The 22,428-nt window shown below is 37.4% G+C and overlaps 1 protein-coding gene across 2 annotated transcripts in view; it reads left to right on the forward strand.

Moving 5' to 3' along the window:
• Positions 1–22,428, forward strand: part of LOC127882061 (ubiquitin carboxyl-terminal hydrolase BAP1-like) — a 36,708-nt gene extending 14,280 nt beyond the window's left edge. Inside the window, exons 8-13 of one of the 2 annotated variants that reach the window (XM_052430471.1) lie at positions 2,946–3,024; positions 7,988–8,111; positions 14,301–14,943; positions 15,571–15,656; positions 18,072–18,164; positions 21,668–22,428. In XM_052430471.1, coding sequence (XP_052286431.1) covers positions 2,946–3,024; positions 7,988–8,111; positions 14,301–14,943; positions 15,571–15,656; positions 18,072–18,164; positions 21,668–21,865 — 1,223 coding nt within the window. In that variant the 3' untranslated portion in view covers positions 21,866–22,428. Of the gene's footprint in view, positions 1–2,945; positions 3,025–7,987; positions 8,112–14,300; positions 14,944–15,570; positions 15,657–18,071; positions 18,165–21,041; positions 21,132–21,667 lie in introns of those variants that run through there. The other variant, XM_052430472.1, reaches the window with a different exon arrangement.

Consider the following 22,428-nt stretch of genomic DNA (forward strand, 5'->3'; position numbering starts at 1 on the left):
GGCCACTATCTCCTCCTACACTATAAGCACTAGAAACTTGAAACTACACACATGGTAGCTATGAGCATATGTGTGACGGTGACGACGACGGAATTATGATCTGACCTCTGGGTCATAAGTTATGGGGGTTGGGGTGGGGCCGGGTCAGAAATTTTCCTGTGATCGCAATTTGAAAAGGCTCATAACTACTGTTTCCCTTCAGATATTGCTTTCATATTTGGTATGCATGTGTACATGTATCTAGACAATATTTTTCCACGCGCATACACTTTTTTACCCCTGTGACCTTGACCTTGAACTTGAGGTCAGCGTTCAGGTTTCGAAATATGCGACGGCGATTCGAAAAAGGCTCATTACTATTGTGTCCCTTCAGATATTGCTTTCATATTTGGTATGCATGTGTATCTGGACAACACTTTTCCACACGAATGAAATTGTTGAACTTTGTGTCCGCTTTCAGGTTTCGAAATCTGCGACCGCGATTCAAAAAAAGCTCATAACGTCTGTGTCTGTTCAGATATTGCTTTCATATGTGATACGCATGTTTATCTGGACAAGACCTTTCCATGCGCATAAAATGTTTGACCCCAATGACCTTTCCTTGAGCTTAGGGTTCGCGTTAAGATTTTAAAAATCTATTATGTGGTAATCTCCACCGTCTGTCCCTCCGTCCGTCCTGGCCGCTATCACCTCCTACACTATTAGCGCTAGAACCTTGAAACTTATACACATGGTAGCTATGAGCATATGTGCGACAGTGCACTATTTGGAATTTTGATCTGACCCCTGGGTCAAAAGTTATGGGGGTTGGGGTGGGGCTGGGTCAGAGATTTTCACTCATTTGACATTAACTTTGTCATTTCTACACCGCTTTACTTCAAACTGATACTGAACATCTCTTGTGACAATAATGTCAATCTCAACTGTGCATAGCTCCATTACCAACCCTGGGGCGCCCCTTGGTCAAACATGCGGCGTGGGGATACACGTCGGCCTCTGCCGTGCCATTTCTTGTTGCTCTTGGGGTAATACCATGAAATATTTTACTAATACTTAGTTAAGTGAGAAAATACATTTTTATAAGCGCTCTTTTGAGTGAAAATGTGTGATTTATCAATACTGAGATATTATTTCATGTTAATACTCCAAAAGCAAACACATTTTATAAAATGCCTTAACATTTTCTATTCTGTGGTTTCTTTTATTTTCTTTGACATGAAAGTTCCTGGATTTAACAATTTGTCACATTAGCAGGAACTTACATTCTTGGATTTTTATTTTATTATTTTCTCTGCGTTTTCATCTGTTCTTACACCCTATATGTCCATTTTATACAATAATGTGTCATTTAACACTAGTATCAAATTCTTATCTGGAGTATAGCCATTCAAATATGTTTAAATGTGAATCAAATGTGCAACCTCATTCACCTCCTTATCAAAAGTAGTAACAACCATGAAGTCTGACATCACAACTTCTTGGATCAATTCGGCTATGAGACTTTGGGCACACACTTACATTGACCATTTGAATTCATTGGTTAGCCCACTTGAGAAAATCCATGAAAATTAGTGTCCTACAAATAATACTGGTGTCATATTATTAGTTATTTTGTAAGATGTTTTATGTCCGTACTATTTGTAGCTCGGCATTTTCGGAGAAAACCCGAGGTATTGTCATAGACAGCTCATCGTCCGCCATCTGCCGTCCGCCGTCTGCGTCGTGCTAAAACCTTAACATTGGCTCTAAAATCAAAGTGCGTCCACCCTCAACTTTGAAACTTCATACGTTGATGCACCTTGATGAGTTCTACATGCCACACCCATTTTTGGGTCATTAGGTCAAAGGTCAAGGTCACTGTGACCTCTAAAAAAAAAATCTGACAAGCTTTCATTTTTTCAAAACTGCTTCCGTAGCCGAGCGTGGCACCCTTTATGCGGTGGTCTTGTTTTATTGATGCAATCAACATTCTAGCTCCATGTTGGATGACAATAAATGTGCCATGGATATCAGACGTAATAAGTTGGTCCGCTTCTGCCACTACCATTTCACAAAATGATTAGGACCATCCTGTGTTTGAGCCCTCTTGATTCAAGCAACAAAGCAAACATTAACCTTAACAGTTGGGTAAAGGATTAGACAAGGTGTTTAGTCTTGATCCAAGCAGAAACATGGCAAAAATTAACATTGTCAGTGGGATTTAGGCTTAGACAAAGTGTTTGAAACAATTAACCCTTACAGTGCGGGAACGAAATTTTGAAGGCCTTTGCAAACAGTTTGGATCCAGATGAGATGCCACAGAACGTGGCGTCTCATCAGGATCCAAACTGTTTGCTATTCTGATAGTATTCTTTGAAAAAAATCGAAGAAAATGCTAATTTTAGAAATTCAGCAGACGACATTTTAGCAGAAGACAAATTACCCAGCATTCAAAGGGTTAAAAGGGCACGCTCACAGTAGGGAAAAACAGACAAGATGGATAAATGGAAATTTGCTACATACAATCTTGACGGGATTGTAATTTGTCACTTTGAGGAAGTACTTTTTTAAGCTTTCTAGTTGCACTATAACTCTACAAGAATGCAACAGTTATTCATATATACCGAACACAAGCCTCTTGTCCGCATGCGATTTTAAAATAGGAATAGGCCCAATGTATCAAAACAAAGGCCTATGTAACATAGATATATTTACTCACATAAGCGCCCTGTAACTTAGATCAATATGATGATTTATATTTTGTCATTATGTTTCATATTGCTTTATTAAGATTAATATAAAGATTGATATTATGTCACCATGTTTTACATGATGATAGTGGTAGACATTGCTATGCTGGGGTTTTAATGGTTGCCTGCTGAATTTAATATTTGTTATAAACATGTACGCAAATGAGGAATTGAGGTACATGTGTAATAATGATGTCATTTTTTATTTATTTTCAGGACCATGGGATAAAAATGAAGAATGGACAGAAAAGTTTCGTAACGTGATAACAGAGAGACTTGGAATGGCTACTGGAGGGTTTGTCACCCACACACATTCAGATTTGTTATTTAAGCCCCATTTGAGGAAAAATGGGCTTAATGCAGAGCCGAAACTTTGAACTGTTATTGAATTTTTCCTGGAAACGAAAACTCTTTTAAATGAAAATCCTGTGTGTCCTCCCAAAATGAAAATCCTGTGTGTCCTCCCAGATTTGGTTAAATAGGATTATTTTGAATGACACTATCCATTATGCATTAAGCCCTGTTTTCCTAGAACAAGGAGCTTATACTGACCTACCCACATGCATTAAGCCCTGTTTTCTAGATCAACGATCTTATACTGACCTACCCACATGCATTAAGCCCAGTTTTCCTAGATCAAGGCTCTTATACTGACCTACCCACATGCATTAAGCCCTGTTTTCCTAGATCAAGGCTCTTATATTCACGTCCCCACATGCGTTAAGCCCTGTTTTCCAAGATCAAGTATCTTATATTCACGTACCCACATGCATTAAGTCCTGTTTTCCTAGATCAAGTATCTTATACTGACCTACCCACATGCATTAAGCCCAGTTTTCCTAGATCAAGGATCTTATACTGACCTACCCACATGCATTAAGCCCTGTTTTCCTAGATCAAGGATCTTATACTGACCTTCCCACATGCATTAAGTCCTGTTTTCCTTGATCAAGTATCTTATACTGACCTACCCACATGCATTAAGCCCAGTTTTCCTAGATCAAGGATCTTATACTGACCTACCCACATGCATTAAGCCCTGTTTTCCTAGATCAAGGATCTTATACTGACCTTCCCACATGCATTAAGCCCTGTTTTCCTAGATCAAGGCTCTTATATTCACGTACCCACATGCATTAAGCCCAGTTTTCCTAGATCAAGGATCTTATACTGACCTACCCACATGCATTAAGCCCTGTTTTCCTAGGTCAAGGATCTTATACTGACCTACCCACATGCATTAAGCCCTGTTTTCCTAGATCAAGGATCTTATACTGACCTACCCACATGCATTAAGCCCAGTTTTCCTAGATCAAGGATCTTATACTGACCTACCCACATGCATTAAGCCCAGTTTTCCTAGATCAAGGCCCTTAATCTGACCTACCCACAAGCATTAAGCCCTGTTTTCCTAGATCAAGGATCTTATACTGACCTACCCACTTGCATTAAGCCCAGTTTTCCTAGATCAAGGCCCTTATACTGACCTACCCACATGCATTAAGCCCTGTTTTCCTAGATCAAGGATCTTATATTCAGCAAGAGCTCAATTCTAGTTCAATGAACAACACAGGCTGTTAAGTGGACCTTTTCATCCTTTTCTAAGCCTAGTTCTTCTTTTTTCCTTAATTCCCTGCTTTTAAGGATGTCATGTTGTAAAATATTAGATTTGTACTTTAAAATATTTTTGATTTTGATAGTTTACAGTATTAAAGCCTGTTATTGACTTTCTTTATTAAATGAGTGACTTCTTTTGCACAACCCATGTCATCAATTTTATCAGATCCCTTAATGCCCATGCATAAAACCATGATTAAAATAGAATATCCCCTTACCACCTCAACAGATGCAGAAGTATTTTTCAGGTACTTTTATGATTTCACGAGCAGGCTGGCTCAGTTGGTAGGGTGCTGGACTACAAAGTACAAGGATTTAATCCCCAGTCCGGCCACATCATTTATGTAGACATTTGTCATAAAACTCTTTTTCTTATGCCATTCTCTCCTTACCTCTGATTCAAGTTGGGCAGTTTTTAGATACTGGCTCAAGTATAGCAATTAGTACTGTTAGCTTACCTTGAGAAAAGTTCGAGTTGGTAAACTAACCACCATGGTGACTGAAATACTGTTGAAAGAAACGAAAAAGTCCAAAACAAACAAACCCCAAATTAAACTAATTAGATAACCTTAGTATCAAACATACGGTATGAAAATCAACTGGGTCTGTACTCATAACTCACTTGTTAAGTATAAATTCCTACTAATTACTAAAATATTACACACAAAAAATAACTTGAATGCAGAATTTGTTTGATACAGACATCTGACCAACAAAATTTGAAGAAACAATTGAAAATGTTACTTATAAATCGTATAAAGTTTCTGTACATATGATATTTGGTAAATGTCCAATGTCATTTACACCAAGTGCTTTGCAAACATAAACATAATTAAATGTATTTTTATGCTCCCCTTCGAAGAAGAGGGGGTATATTGTTTTGCACATGTCGATTGGTCAGTCCGTCCGTTGGTCTGTCCACCAGATGGTTTCCGGATGATTACTCAAGAATGCTTAGGACTAGGATCATAAAACTTCATAGCTACATTGATCATGACTAGCAGATGACCCCTATTGATTTTCAGGTCACTAGGTCAAAGGTCAAGGTCACAGTGACTCAAAATAGTAAAATGGTTTCCGGATGATAACTCAACAACGCTTAGGCCTAGGATCATAAAACTTCATAGGTACATTGATCATGACTGGCAGATGACCCCTATTGATTTTCAGGTCACTTGGTCAATGGTCAAGGTCACAGTGACTCGAAATAGTAAAATGGTTTCCGGATGATAACTCAAGAATGCAAAGGCCTAGGATCATGAAACTTTATAGGTATTTTGATCATGACTGGCAGATGACCCCTATTGATTTTCAGGTCACTAGGTCAAAGGTCAAGGTCACAGTGACTCCAAATAGTAAAATGCTTTCCGGATGATATCTCAAGAATGCTTATGCCTAGGATCATGAAACTTCATAGGAACATTGATCATGACTAGCAGATGACCCCTATTGATTTTCAGGTCACTAGGTCAAAGGTCAAGGTCACAGTGACTCAAAACAGTAAAATGGTTTCAGGATGATAACTCAAGAATGCTACCGCCTAGGATAATGAATCTTCATAGGTACATTGATAATGACTGGCAGATGACCCCTATTGATTTTCAGGTTTCTAGGTCAAAGGTCAAGGTCACAGTAACTCGAAACAGTAAAATGGTTTCCTGATGATTACTCAAGAATAATTAGGCCTAGGATCATGAAACTTCACAGGTACATTGATCATGACTAGCAGATGACCCCTATTGATTTTCAGGTCACTAGGTCAAAGGTCAAGGTCACAGTGACTCGAAATAGTAAAATGGTTTCCGGATGATATCTCAAGAATGCTTATGCCTAGGATCATGAAACTTGATAGGTACGTTGATCATGACTGGCAGATGACCCCTATTGATTTTTAGGTCACTAGGTCAAAGGTCAAGGTCACAGTGACTCGAAACAGTAAAATGGTTTCCGGATGATAACTCAAGAATGCTTACGCCTAGGATCATGAAACTTCATAGGTACATTGATCATGACTGGGAGATGACCCCTATTAATTTTCAGGTGGTAAAAGGTCAAGGTTACATTGACTCAAAATAGTGTAATGGTTTCCGGATGATAACTCCAGAATGCTTACGCCTAGGATCATGAAACTTCATAGGAACATTGATCATGACTAGCAGATGACCCCTATTGATTATCAGGTCACTAGGTCAAAGGTCAAGGTCACAGTGACTCGAAATAGTGAAATGGTTTCTGGATATAACTCAAGAATGCTTACGCCTGGGATCATGAAACTTCTTCGGTACATTGATCATGACTGGCAGATGACCCCTATTAATTTTCAGGTCACTAGGTCAAAGGTCAAGGTCACAGTAACTCGAAACAGTAAAATGGTTTCCTGATGATTACTCAAGAATAATTAGGCCTAGGATCATGAAACTTCACAGGTACATTGATCATGACTGGCAGATGACCCCTATTGATTTTCAGGTCACTAGGTCAAAGGTAAAGGTCACAGTGACAAAAAATGTATTCACACAATGGCTGCCACTACAACTGACAGCCCATATGGGGGGCATGCATGTTGTACACACAGCCCTTTGTTTACAAATAAAATAGTTTTTGTGAGAACTAAACTTCTATCTCAGGCGTAACAACTTAGTGCCTTCAGAATACATTACATAATTTTCTGTGGACAGCAGAGTAAAAGCCTCCTTTATTCGACCCCGTCTCTAATAACGTGTATCATATTCATGTATAATTTTGAGCCGCGGTGGTCCCAGTGTAGTCACCCTCACCAGAATTGTATCAGTACATAGATGCAGATATCTTATGGTCAATCATTTCACTGAGTGCAAGACCCCATGAAGGGACCAAACATTCTTTAATTAAGGCAGAATGAAAGTGGGACCAAACATTCTGTAAATGAGGCAGATTGAAATTGGGACCAAACATTCTTTGAATGAGGCAGAATGAAAGTGGGACCAAACATTCTTTAAATGAGGCAGAATGAAAGTGGGACCAAACATTCTTTAAATGAGGCAGAATGAAAGTGGGACCAAACATTCTTTAAATGAGGCAGAATGAAAGTGGGACCAAACATTCTTTAAATGAGACAGAATGAAAGTGGGACCAAACATTCTTTAAATGAGGCAGAATGAAAGTGGGACCAAACATTCTTTAAATGAGACAGAATGAAAGTGGGACCAAACATTCTTTAAATGAGGCAGAATGAAAGTGGGACCAAACATTCTTTAAATGAGGCAGAATTAAAGTGGCTTCTGTATGAAGGGACCAAACATTCTTTAAATGAGGCAGAATGAAAGTGGCTTCTGTATGATGATTGGAGTCGCGTTCTGAGAAAACTGGGCATAATGCATGTGCGTAAAGTGTTGTCCCAGATTAGCCTGTGCAGTCCGCACAGGCTTATCAGGGAAGACACTTTCCGCCTAAACGTGACTTTCGGTAAGGAGGGACTTCCATGAAACTAAAAATACCATAAAAGCGGACAGTGTCGTCCCTGATTAGCCTGTGCTGACTTTAATCACATGCATTATGTCCAGTTTTCTCAGAACAAGGTTCATTTGTGTCTGGTTCCAGTGGACCGTATCACGACATCCTGTTCAACCTGATTCTGTATAATGATTTGTGTCTGGTTCCAGTGAGCCGTATCACGACATCCGGTTCAACCTGATGGCAGTGGTACCGGACAAGGTGAGCCTGTATGAACACAAGCTCTCCACGCTCAAGACGAACAGGCAGATTGTCCTGGAGGCACTTCAACAGGTATTGGGATGGATCTTAACCCATTTATGCCTAGCAGCTAGAAAAATGGCCTTGGCAAACAGCGTAGACCCAGATGAGACGCTGCATGATGCGGCGTCTCATCAGGGTCTGCGCTGTTTGCTTAAAGGAATTTTTGTAAGAAATATTCTAAATATAGAAATAAATATACTCGACATCCCTAATTTTGGAAATGAATTGATCCAATTTAGAAGGATGGGACAGTCCACGAGGCATAAATGGGTTAAACTAACACATATGAATACCATCATAAGACGAAGTATCACATGTTTCCACATTGTCCCTACCTTATAGGTCAAGGTCCTACTTTGAGGTCACTGGTTAAACTTGAAAACAAAAGTGGAATGTGGGTGGGGGGGGGGCATCCCTGTCCTAGGAACACATGTCTCGTTGTTTGTAATACAGTTCCACAAAAAAGCCCTGCTTTAAAAATTCTAATTTTATATTTTGAAGGGATCATATTAATCCTTGAACCATGGACAACAGAAAAAAAAGGAAAATTGTTATGTTCTGCTGTGTGTGTGAAATATGTGGAAAATTTAAATTAAATGTTTTGAAAATTAACTCTTATTTTTAATGTTAACTGTTTCTACATAGCTGTGATATTAAAAAGCCCTTAACAATAGGATTCAGTAGTTAAACCAAATTATGTAGAATTCCAATTTGCCGTTATATAATGCTGTAAATTCTATTGTATCTTAAATAATAATTCAATCTTGGATTGAGTACATCTCTCAAATATATTCAACAGCACAAAAACTATTGTATAGATCTTGAATCTTATACCCATACACACATTCTTCATTTGAAATACAGCATATTGATTGCAATTCATGTGATTTTCAAATCAAAAGTTGCCATAGACATTTTAGTTAACTGGCAAATTCTACTTTCATTCTTATTCTTTTTCTGAAAGCATATCTTTACGGCAGCACAAATGTCTATATTTATATGTAATTTCTGCTTATGCAAATGTAATGTCTATTTGTATTGCTCCTTGGACAGATTCTTGGGAATCCTAGACACAAGGTAGTGTCAGAATGTAGTTTTGTTTTCAGTCCTGTGACAGAGTTCCCACCCAGTGTTTACTGTAAAATCATTAATATCTGTGATGAAAGTATGTTGCATATCTGAACACAGTGCCCTCACAGTGTTTTCATGAACATCCATGTATCTTTTGTGCATGTTTTTGAAGTATATGATGTCCTTCCATACCCAATGCTGGATAATGTGAGGGAGTGTGTCCAAGCACTCCTAATTATTAACTTGGTCTTTTGGTGGAGAGTAAGAGGTTAAAAATAATAAAACCCCTCATTTCTGATGGTGACCAACGACCCAACTTTGATGCCCCTGGAGTGGGCATTGGCCTTGGTGAGAAGCTCATATATGGACCATTACCATAGCCTCTTGTATACTGACCATTACCATAACCATAACCCCTAGCCTCTCGTGTACTGACCATTACCATAGCCTCTTGGGTACCAACCATTACCATAGCCTTGTGTGTACCGACCAGTACCATAGCTCTTGTGTACCAACATACCATAGCTCTTGTGACAAGACCATTAAAGCCTCTTGTGTACCGACCATTACCATAGCCTCTTGTGTACAGACCATTACCATAGCCTCTTGTGTACCGACCATTACCATAGCCTCTTGTGTACCGACCATTACCATAGCTCTTGTGTACCAACCATTACCATAGCCTCCTGTGTACTGACCATTACCATAGCCTCTTGTGTACCAACCATTACCATAGCTCTTGTGTACCAACTATTACCATAGCCTCCTGTGTACCGACCATTACCATAGCTCTTGTGTACCGACCATTACCATAGCCTCTTGAAGAGCCCCAATGCCAGTGGATATTAATGATTTTACAGTTCTTCTGAATGTTTGGTAGCCCCATTTTGTTTGTAGACGCAGACATTTATGTTTTTGGCTATTAGCTCACCAGAATTTAAATTTATTTATTTTCTTTCACATTCACATACAAATATGCACTACACACTTGAACCCTTTAAAATGGGTCTATTTTTCCTATTCAGTTATAATTAACATTTATGTCCTTGAAAGAAACCAACTGTGGGATTTCAAAATACTTTTTAGTGCATAGATATATACCTTATGTGGTTGCCAGCCGAGATGCTTAAAAATAATCCAATTGTGTTCGTATTGCTTGACAAAGTGCCTTAGATAGCACCCATTACCTTATCTGATTTGTTAGCAAAACAAGTCACTGAATTCTCACCTGAATGCTGGTGTTGTGTCCTCATCATTCACTGGTGAAGGTGCACATACAACATCTCCATTTTCACTGTGTTGACTTCAGGTATTCTGTTGAAACTTCACACATGTAGTCATTGTATGGAGACAATGAAAAAGTTCCATCAATATGACCTGAAATGTATCATAATTATGCCCTCTTTTGCACTTAAAACTTTGGTTAAGGTAAGCATGCAACATGTATAACAGTTTCTACTATGGGTATTCAATTGAAACTTCACACATTTGTTCCGGGTCACTGATCAAGTTCAAAATCTCTTCCAGCCATTTAGACGGATTATGCCCTTTTATTATTCAAAATTATTTATTTAAATTGGGGATATATTTTAGTGTTTATTATTTTTGACTTAAGGGAAATATACATTATATTATCAGGGAGGCAGAATTGTCAGGCATACTGTCTTGAGGCATACATTATATTATCTGGGAGGCAGAATAGTCGGGCATACTGTCTTGTGGCATACATTATATTATCAGGGAGGCAGAATAGTCAGGCATACTGTCTTGAGGCATACATTATATTATCAGGGAGGCAGAATAGTCAGGCATACTGTCTTGAGGCATACATTATATTATCAGGGAGGCAGAATAGTCAGGCATACTGTCTTGAGGCATACATTATATTATCAGGGAGGCAGAATAGTCAGGCATACTGTCTTGAGGCATACATTATATTATCAGGGAGGCAGAATAGTCAGGCATACTGTCTTGAGGCATACATTATATTATCTAGGAGGCAGAATAGTCAGGCATACTGTCTTGAGGCATACATTATATTATCAGGGAGGCAGAATAGTCGGGCATACTGTCTAGAGGCATACATTATATTATCAGGGAGGCAGAATAGTCCGGCATACTGTCTTGAGGCATACATTATATTATCAGGGAGGCAGAATAGTCTGGCATACTGTCTTGAGGCATACATTATATTATCAGGGAGGCAGAATAGTCAGGCATACTGTCTTGAGGCATACATTATATTATCAGGGAGGCAGAATAGTCAGGCATACTGTCTTGAGGCATACATTATATTATCTGGGAGGCAGAATAGTCAGGCATACTGTCTTGAGGCATACATTATATTATCAGGGAGGCAGAATAGTCAGGCATACTGTCTTGAGGCATACATTATATTATCAGGGAGGCAGAATAGTCAGGCATACAGTCTTGAGGCAGCTCTGATTTTTGTAACATTTGATAAAAAAGATGATATAGCAATTTTCAATAGGAAGCGTTTCAGTTAACTCAAATTGGATTAAACAATCCCTGATTTTTTGTTTATAAAAGATGTGTTAATTTACCTGTTACAATAAAGTCATCCGTTTGTTGTATTTTGGGCACTTTTGTATTTATCTTGCACTCAGCAGAAGTAACTACTGGGGTAGAGTTAATTTCAATTTGTCAGTCTGTTAGTTAGTGGCTCACTTGATATGTCTGCATAAAGCTTGTGGAGATTTTTTTTCCACATTTCTAAACTGATCAAATTGAAACTTAAAAATGTAATCACAGCAAAGTGTAGATGTCATCATGTTTAAATGAAGATGAGCAAGTCACTGTCTACATCTCCACATTCCTGAGTTATTTTCCCTTGAAATATTCGAAGACATGAGTTTAAACCCATTTATGCCTAGTGGACTCTCCCTTCCTTCTAAATGGGATCAATTTATTTCCAAAATTAGGGGTGTCTAGTGTATTTATTTCTATATTTAGAATATTTCTTACAAAAGTTCCTTTAAGCAAACAGCACAGACCCTGATCATCTGGGTCTATGCAGTTTGCAAAGGCCTTTTTTCTAGATGCTAGGCATAAATGGGATAATATGAGACAGTACAAAAAGAATGTTCTGCACATTTTTTGATAGTTGTTTCATTCAAGATAAGTCAAGGGGACTTATCGCTTGCAATATTGTCAAAGTCTTTGTTAATTTGTTTACAATTGTTGTCACCACTTGTAGCTGCATTTTTCAGGTATTTGAGCTGCTGTTAATGTATTTTATTTGCAGCACAATTTTGCTTTTTATCTACGAATTGCCCGCTTTTTAGTATACGTGGCAGTTACTTCAATTAAACTTTCAATTTTTTAAAGCTCACTTATGGTGAACAGTCTATGTCTGAAAGGTGGCGTCATGAGTTGTGGGTCATCAAATATCAGCTTGTTACCACGCTAGAGGCAACATTTTTCATCAAGTCTTGATGAATCTTGGTCAAATTGTTTTAATGACAATATCCAGACCAAGTTCAAATGTGGGTAACATGCATAAACAAATAAGGTTTTCAGGTCAAATCTCAGAATAACCTTTGTACCGCTCCAGATGCTACATTTGTGACTCAATCTTGATGAAATTTGACAATATCATGGCCATGTTCAAATCTGGGTCAAGTGTTTAAAAATTAGGTCATCACGTCAAGTCTTCAACAATTGGTCAACCTTGAACTCCGGTTTATGTTTTCAGGCCATAATGACCCTCTTGGTTCATATATAGTTGAATATGAACATGAACAGTCAGATAGTAATGTAGGTGTTTATTAAAACCTTTTATTGAAATATAAAGTAAAATTTAATTAATAGCCATTTACCCATAACTACCATTGTTAACATATATGATAAAATAATAGCGATCACTGTTAACGTATATGAATTATGTGATTATTCGAAGAAGATTGGGTATATTGTTTTGCACAAGTCGGTCCATCCGTTTGTCCGTCCACCAGATGGTTTCCGGATGATAACTCAAGAACGCTTATGCCTAGGATCATGAAACTTCATAGGTACATTGATCATGACTCACAGATGACCCCTATTGATTTTCAGGTCACTAAGTCAAAGGTCAAAGTCACGGTAACCCGAAATAGTAAAATAGTTTCCGGATGATAACTCAAGAAAGCTTATGCCTAGGACCATGAAACTTCATAGGTACATTGATCATGACTCGCAGATGACCCTTATTGATTTTCAGGTCACTAGGTCAAAGGTCAAGGACACAGTGCCAAAAAACGTATTCACACAATGGCTGCCACTACAATTGACAGCCCATATGGGGGCATGCATGTTTTACAAACAGCCCTTGTTTGTTTTGTGTATAGATACCGTTTTAATGATCACAACTTGTGCATCATGAGGTTAATGCTGAAACATAAAAAGTTTAAATTGTGTAGTCTGATGAATGCCACTATGTTTATGAGAATGAAGTATAACATAAGCAGACCTTTCACAGGATTTGGTTCAGCCACAACATACCTGCACTTTGCATCAATATTTTTCATGCATCTATTACTACGGGTACATAACTTTTGAGCTAAAACACACTGGGATAGAATTGAGGAACCAGAATGCCCTTAGTTTAAAATTAAAGCATAGATGTACACATGGCTTGGAATTCAGACACAGAGATATCCCTGAACTGGAAATTCAGACACATGGATGCCCCTTATATAAAATAAACATTCAGACACAGGGATATTTCTTTACTTGAAAGTCATACACGGATATTTCTTAACTGAAAATTCAGACACAGGATGATCCTTATATAAAATAAAAATTCAGACACTGGGATATCTCTTAACTGGAAATTCAGACACTGGGTGCCCCTTAAATATTTTTTTTATTTGCAACTGAAATATAAATACGCATGCATGTAAAATCTTAACTTCATGCGGTACTGAAATTTATATAATGAATATAATAAATTTAACTATTCAAATTGTCAGTTACATGTTGTATTCTTTATTTGGACAATCTTCAAGTATGAAGTTTTATATATATTGATTTATTAATACATTTTTTAGATGACTTATGATGCTAGAAATGCTAAATTATATAAGGGAAAGAAGAAATAGATAATTATATCTTGTAGGTAAATTCAATGTTGGTTGTAACCCTTTTCAGATGGTCAAAGTAACAACACCTGGTATAACATTGGCTGAGCAAGAGAAATGTCTGGCAGCAGTCAAGAAACGAGACCCTTCAGTGTCTGTGGATATAGTGGCCATGGATACATCAGAGAGTTCAAATATAAAAGAGCATGAAAGTGTTCAAGCACCTGTTATAGATCTAACAGAGCACAGCAATGATAATGATATCACGATGGAATGTAAGGGTGACAATGGGGCACCTAGTCAGAGTCCAGATGTAGATGTTGAATCTCATGACAGCCCACTTGAGTGTGGTCACAAGACTGAATCTGTAGCAGTGAAAACAGAACAATCTAACCCTGAATGTGGTCATAAGACTGAGTCTGTAGCAGTGAAAACAGAAGTGTCCCACATAGGAGTCCAACATCCAAAAGAAGAGAAACAAATGGCAGTGCAAGCCAGCATCTCTGCCATATCCTCTGCAGTGTCAACGTTGACAGATACGACGTCATCGTCTACTGATGTTACAAAGCCTCTGATGATTGAGACAAAGTTTTCTGGATCACCTGGACCGAGTAGTGCCAGTACGGACACGGCATCGGAGGTCGGCAGTTGTTTCAGCTCCCCTAGCAGCAGCATTGCGGGCACCTCCGCCCAGAACAGTCCCAATGTACCTGGTATGATTTGCATGCTACTTGTATTTAATACAGTTTATTGAGCCTTAGGAATTTGTAATTCTGTTGCTGGGGTGAATATTAAGCCAGTGAGTAATTATATTGCAATTTAATGGAAGTGTGAGATTTGACATGCCTTTCATTCAGCTTAAACCCTATTTTCTATGCATGGAACATTCTGTTGGGTTGGACTTACACCACAAGTGCAAACAACACACTTTTAATAGCTTTTCATCAACAACATTGAAATGGCTGTTGATATTAAATAAAGATAATTAATAAACTAGATTGGGTAAAATATTTATTTGTATAATTTAAATGAGAACTAGTTTTACTAAGCTGTACTCAGGTTCAGGACTTCTTTCTACAAGTGATTGTAGTGATTTTGCTGAAGAAAAAAAAGTGCAGTAAAGTATAATGCTGAATAATGTTTTTACACAATTCACTAGAGTTCCTCTTTTACATAAAAAATGCTTTCTTTAAAGTTCTTACTATTTGACAATAAAATCCTCACAAAAAAACTGTGCTGATTTCATGGTAGCCCATTCTGGCTTTCAGTGGATTCAATATCAATTATTTCTGTGCAAGATGGAACCCCCAGTGTTTATGGTAGCCCATTCTGGCTTTCAGATGGAAACCCCAGTGTGAAGTCAGAGGTTGATGCAGCCACCAAGCCAAAAACCAAGTTGCACAGTCAGAAAGGATTCCGACCTAAGGTTTGCTGAGATATTCTCTGAGATTAACTGCATGTTGATGTTGAGGTTTACTTCCGTTTGTTAACTTTGACACCTTTAAATTATTAATTGTAACATGTAAGCTGTTACTTAAGTCTTTCAGTGCTGGAACCAAATTTTGAAAGCCTTTGCAAACAGTTTGGAGTTAACAGGATCCAAACTGTTTGCTACTCTGATAGAAATCGGGGAAAAAAAAAGAAAACATTCGAAGAAACTGCTAATTTTAGAAATTCAGCATATCGACAAATTTCCCAGCATGCAAAGGGTTAAATAATAAAACAGATTCCAATCAATGACTTTAGTCGTGATGGACATATTGTGCAGGCAGTAACATTTTTGTCGGTGGATGACAGACAGACACAGCTCCGGATTGCACAATTACTTAAAATAAATGTAAAAATAATACGTTTTGTGGAGTTGTTTTGTTTCTTGTTTATTGTAAAAAATCATCCGTGTGGTTTGTGACAAAAATATACTTAGGTTAAATGCAAGTTATGTTGATAAAGGATTTTTATGATGTTGGTCTTGTAAATAATATGTATGTGTACTGTTTTTAGCTCACCTGAGCACAACTTGCTCATGGTGAGCTTTTGTGATCGCCTTTTGTCAGTCGGGCGTCGTCCGTTGTGCGGCGTCAACATTTGCCTTTTTAACTCTCTAGAGACCACATTTATTGTCCAAACTTCATGAAATTTGGTCAGAAGATTGATCTCAATGATATCTTGGATGAGTTCAAAAATGGTAACCTTTGCTTGAAAAACATGGCTGCCAAAGGGCGGGGCATTTTTCCTTATATGGCTATATATGGCTATCTTGTAAACACTATAGAGGCCACATTTATTGTCTGATCTTCATGAAACTTGGTCAGAAGATTCATCTCAATAATATCTTGGACGAGTTCAAAAATGCCGGTTGGTTGAAAAACATGGCCGCCAGGGGGCGGGGCATTTTTCCTTATATGGCTATAGTAAAACCTTGTTAACACTCTAGAGGTCACATTTATTTTCCGATCTTCAAGAAACTTACTCAGAAGATTTTTCCCAATGATATCTTGGATGAGTTCAAAAATGTGGCTTGAAAAACATGGCTGCCAAGGGGCGGGGCATTTTTCCTTATATGGCTACATGTATATAAGGCTATATTAAAATCTTGTTAACAATCTATAGGCCACATTTATTGTCCTATCATCATGAAACTTGGTCAGAAGATTCATCCCAATAATATCTTGGACAAGTTCGAAAATGATGCTGGTTGGTTGAAAAACATGGCCGCCAGGGGGCGGGCAATGGCTATAGTAAAACCTTGTTAACACTCTAGAGGCCACATTTATTTTCCGATCTTCATGAAACTTGGTCAGAAGATTTGTCCCAATGATATCTTGGATGAGTAAGAAAATGGTAGCGTTTGCTTGAAAAACATGGCTGCCAAGGGGCAGGGCTTTTTTTATTATTTTTTTATTCCACATTTATAAAGCGCCCTTTTCATACACAAGATGTGCGTTCAAAGGCGCTTAACAGTTTTTCCTTATATGGCTATATATGGCTATAGTAAAATCTTGTTAACACACTAGAGGCCACATTTATTGCCCGATCTTCATGAATCTTGGTCAGAAGATTCATCCCAATAATTTCTTGGACGAGTTCAAAAATGATGTCGGTTGGTTGAAAAACATGGCCACCACAGGGGCGGGGCATTTTTCCTTATATGGCTATAGTAAAACCTTGTTAACACTCTAGAGGTCACATTTATTTTCCGATCATCATGAAACTTGGTCAGAAGATTTGTCCCAATGATATCTTGGATGAGTTCTAAAATGGTTTTGGTTGCTTTTAAAACATGGCCATCAGGGGCGGGGCATTTTTCCTTATATGGCTATATATGGCTATAGTAAAACCTTGTTAACACTCTAGAGGCCACATTTATTGTCCAATCTTCATGAAATCTGGTCAGAATACTGGTCTCAATGATATCTTGGATGAATTTGAAAATAATTATGTTTGCTTGAAAAACATGGCTTCCAAGGGGCGGGGCATTTTTCCTTATATGGCTATAGGAAAATCGTGTTAACATTCTAGAGGCCACATTTACTGTCCTATCTTCTAAAACTTGGTCAGAAGATTCATCCCGTTAATATCATGGACGAGTTCAAAAATGATGCCGGTTGATTGAAAAACATGGCTGCCAAGGGGTGGGGCATTTTTCCTTATATGGCTATAGTAAAACCTTGTTAACACTCTAGAGGCCACATTTATTTTCCGATCTTCATGAAACTTGGTCAGAAGATTTGTCACAATAATATCTTGTTATCTCAGGTGAGCGACTGTGGGCCTTTCAGGCCCTCTTGTTTCATAGTGGTTTATAAATGTCTCAAGTTTTTTGTTAAAAATACTTTTTCAGGACCTTATCGCTTTATTGAAAAATGTGGAAAATGAAATCCAGCGTTGTGAAACAAATCTGCAAGAAGAGCAAGAAAAAATTAAGAAATACAAGGTGAATATTGCATTAATTGTTATCTCTTTTGTTGAGATTTCATATTGACAACTATCAGTAAAATATCTAAGAACTCTTCTGTTGACTTATGTAAAATAGTCGTAAGAATTATTTTTGTTCAGAAAAAAAGTTTTTATAAAAAGAGATAAGTACAATTAAACAAGTCATCATTTTAATGGTTTGTTTATCTAATTGTTCTGCAATAAATATTTCTGAATACTCAGATTAAATTATTCAATTCCTAACCTACGTGTTTTATATGCCCAGATGTTTTAAAGTCTTTTGTGTCAGTCTGTCCATCCATTTTTCTATTCCAGATATTATTTGAGCTTCTTGATAAAGCACAATTAAACATGGGTTATTTCAATATCAATTAACAGACTTTTAAGGACTTGATATTTTTTTGAGTGATTGCCTTCCAAAAACATGACAAAACTTGCTTATGTGAGCACAACTGATAATCTTGTACATTCTGATAACCTGCTTATGTGAACACAACTGATATCCCTGTACATTCTGATAACCTGCTTATGTGAACACAACTGATATCCCTGTACATTCTTAGAACCTGCTTATGTGAACATAACTGATATCCCTGTACATTCTTATAACCTTCTTATGTGAACACAACTGATATCCTTGTACATTATTGTAACCTGCTTATGTGAACAAAACTGATATCCATGTACATTCTTATAACCTTCTTATGTGAACACAATTGATATCCCCGTACATTCTTATAACCTGCTTATGTAAACACAACTGATATCCTTGTACATTCTTGTAACCTTCTTATGTAAACACAACTGATATCCCTGAACATTCTTGTAACCTGCTTATGTAAACACAACTGATATCCTTGTACATTCTTGTAACCTGCTTATGTGAACACAACTGATATCCCTGTACATTCTTATAACCTTCTTATGTAAACACAACTGATATCCTTGTACATTCTTGTAACATGCTTATTTGAATACAACTGATATCCCTGTACATTCTTATAACCTGCTTATGTAAACACAACTGATATCCCTGTACATTCTTATAACCTGCTTATGTAAACACAACTGATGTCTTTGTACATTCTTGTAACCTGCTTATGTGAACACAATTGATATCCCTGTACATTCTGATAACCTGCTTATGTGAACACAACTGATATCCCTGTACATTCTTGTAAACTGCTTATGTAAACACAACTGATATCCTTGTACATTCTTGTAACCTGCTTATGTGAACACAACTGATATCCCTGTACATTCTGATAACCTGCTTATGTGAACACAACTGATATCCCTTTACATTCTTATAGTTATAATCTGCTTATGTAAACACAACTGATATCCCTGTACATTATTATAACCTGCTTATGTAAACACAACTGATATCCCTGTACATTCTGATAACCTTCTTATGTGAACACAACTGATATCCCTGTACATTCTTATAACCTGCTTATGTAAACACAACTGATATCCCTGTACATCCTTATAACCTGCTTATGTAAACACAACTGATAATCTGTACATTCTGGTAACCTGCTTATGTGAAGTTGTGAACACAACTGATATCCCTGTACATTCTTATAACCTTGTTATGTGAACACAACTGATATCCCTGTACATTCTGATAACCTGCTTATGTAAACACAACTGATAATCTTGTACATTCTTGTAACCTGCTTATGTGAACACAACTGATATCCCTGTACATTCTTATAACCTGCTTATGTAAACACAACTGATAATCTTGTACATTCTTATAACCTGCTTATGTGAACACAATTGATATCCCTGCACATTCTTATAACCTGCTTATGTAAACACAACTGATATCCCTGTACATTCTTATAACCTGCTTGTGTGAACACAATTGATATCCCTGAACATTCTAATAACCTGCTTATGTAAACACAACTTATATCCTTGTACATTCTTATAACCTGCTTATGTGAACACAACTGATATCCCTGTACATTTTGATAACCTGATTATGTAAACACAACTGATATCCCTGTACATTCTTATAACCTGCTTGTGTGAACACAATTGATATCCCTTAACATTCTTTTAACCTGCTTATGTAAACACAACTGATATCCCTGCACATTCTTATAACCTGCTTATGTAAACACAACTGATATCCCTGTAAATTCTTATAACCTGCTTGTGTGAACACAATTGATATCCCTGTACATTCGTATATGCTGCTTATGTAAACACAACTGATATCCTTGTACATTCTTATAACGTGCTTATGTAAACACAACTGATATCCCTGCACATTCTTATAACCTGCTTATGTAAACACAAATGATATCCCTGTACATTCTGATAACCTGCTTATGTAAACACAACTGATAATCTTGTACATTATGTTAATGTGAGCATTACTGATATCCTTGTTCATGCTTATTACCTGTTGATTTTTACTATAGCCAACTTCAGATTGACAACTGTCGACTTACACTGAATGATGACCAGTTCTTTTCTTCCACAAACATCTCTGGTTCGTTACCTATTAAGACACGACATTCGACATATTCAATTATGACAAGCATCTATTATTTACTTCTTTTTCAGATTAACAACTGTCGCCGTACCCACAACTACGACCAGTTGCTCTGTACATTTCTCTCCGTACTTATTTCAGATTAACAACTGTCGCCGTACCCACAACTTAAAATATGACCAGTTGCTGTGTACATTTCTCCCCATACTTATTTCAGATTAACAACTGTCGCCGTACCCATAACTACGACCAGTTTCTCTGTACATTTCTCTCCGTACTTATTTCAGATTAACAACTGTTGACGTACCCACAACTATGACAAGTTCCTCTGTACATTTCTCTCCATACTTACCGGTATTTCAGATTGACAACTGTCGGCGTGCTCACAACTTCAATCAGTTCCTCTGTAAATTTCTCTCCGTACTTATTTCAGATTAACAACTGTCAACGAACCCACAACTACGACCAGTTCCTCTGTACATTTCTCCCCATACTTGTTTCAGATTAACAACTGTCGACGTAGCAACAAATACGACCAGTTCCTGTGTACATTTCTCTCTGTACTTATTTCAGATTGACAACTGTCCACGTACCCACAACTGTAACCAGTTCCTGTGTACATTTCTCTCCATACTTATTTTAGATTGACCACTGTCGCCATACCCACAACTATGACCAGTTCCTCTGTACATTTCTCTCTGTACTTATTTCACATTTGCAACTTTCGACGTACTCACAACTATGATCATTTCCTCTGTACATTTCTCTCTGTACTTATTTCAGATTTACAACTGTCGACATACAACTACGACTAGTTCCTCTGTACATTTCTCTCTGTATTTATTTCAGATTGACAACTGTCGCCGTACCCACAACTATGACCAGTTCCTCTGTACATTTTTCTCTGTACTTATTTCAGATTGACAACTGTCGCCGTACCCACAACTATAACCAGTTCCTCTGTACATTTCTCTCTGTACTTATTTCAGATTGACAACTGTCGCCGTACCCACAACTATGACCAGTTCCTCTGTACATTTCTCTCCATGCTGGCCCAGCAGGGTCATCTAGCGGAGCTTGTACAGCAGCACAGTCTCATCAAGAAGCGAGTACCCGGACATATCAGCAAGTCTGTGAAACTCTCACAGGCCGCAAGGAAGAAGAAAAAGACCAAGAAAAGACGATAGATTATGGGCCACATATTTCTGTTGAACTTGTTGACTAAGAGGGCAAGATTGGTCAATGTTTAAATTTTGATGTTAGTTGTAATTTGCACATATTTAACAGTTATTCACGGATATTATTTTTTATTCAAACAGAAGTCGTGATTTTTATGTCCCCCACCACTATAGTGGGGGACATATTGTTTTTGCCCTGTCTGTTGGTTTGTTGCTTTGTTTGTGTGTTTGTTTGTTTGCGTCAAACTTTAAGATTTGCCACAACTTTTGCAATATTGAAGATAGCAACTTGATATTTGGCATTCATGTGTATCTCATGGAGCTGCATCTTTCAAGGTCAAAGGTCAAATATATGTGGACATAGTATTTCACAAACACATCTTGTTTTTTAATTATTTACCATGTTTCTTGAACATGTACATGTATTTAATTGTGCAATGTCTTCGAAATTAATTCATTTATTTGTTAAAAACATGCGGCAAGTGTTTTATTCACTGTATATATCTTTATTCAATAATCTAGGAATGGTGCTTTTAAATTGTTAAAACTGGAAATAAAAGTTGGAAAAAATA

Source organism: Dreissena polymorpha, chromosome 5 (genome assembly GCF_020536995.1).
Source record: "Dreissena polymorpha isolate Duluth1 chromosome 5, UMN_Dpol_1.0, whole genome shotgun sequence".
NCBI lineage: Eukaryota > Metazoa > Mollusca > Bivalvia > Myida > Dreissenidae > Dreissena > Dreissena polymorpha.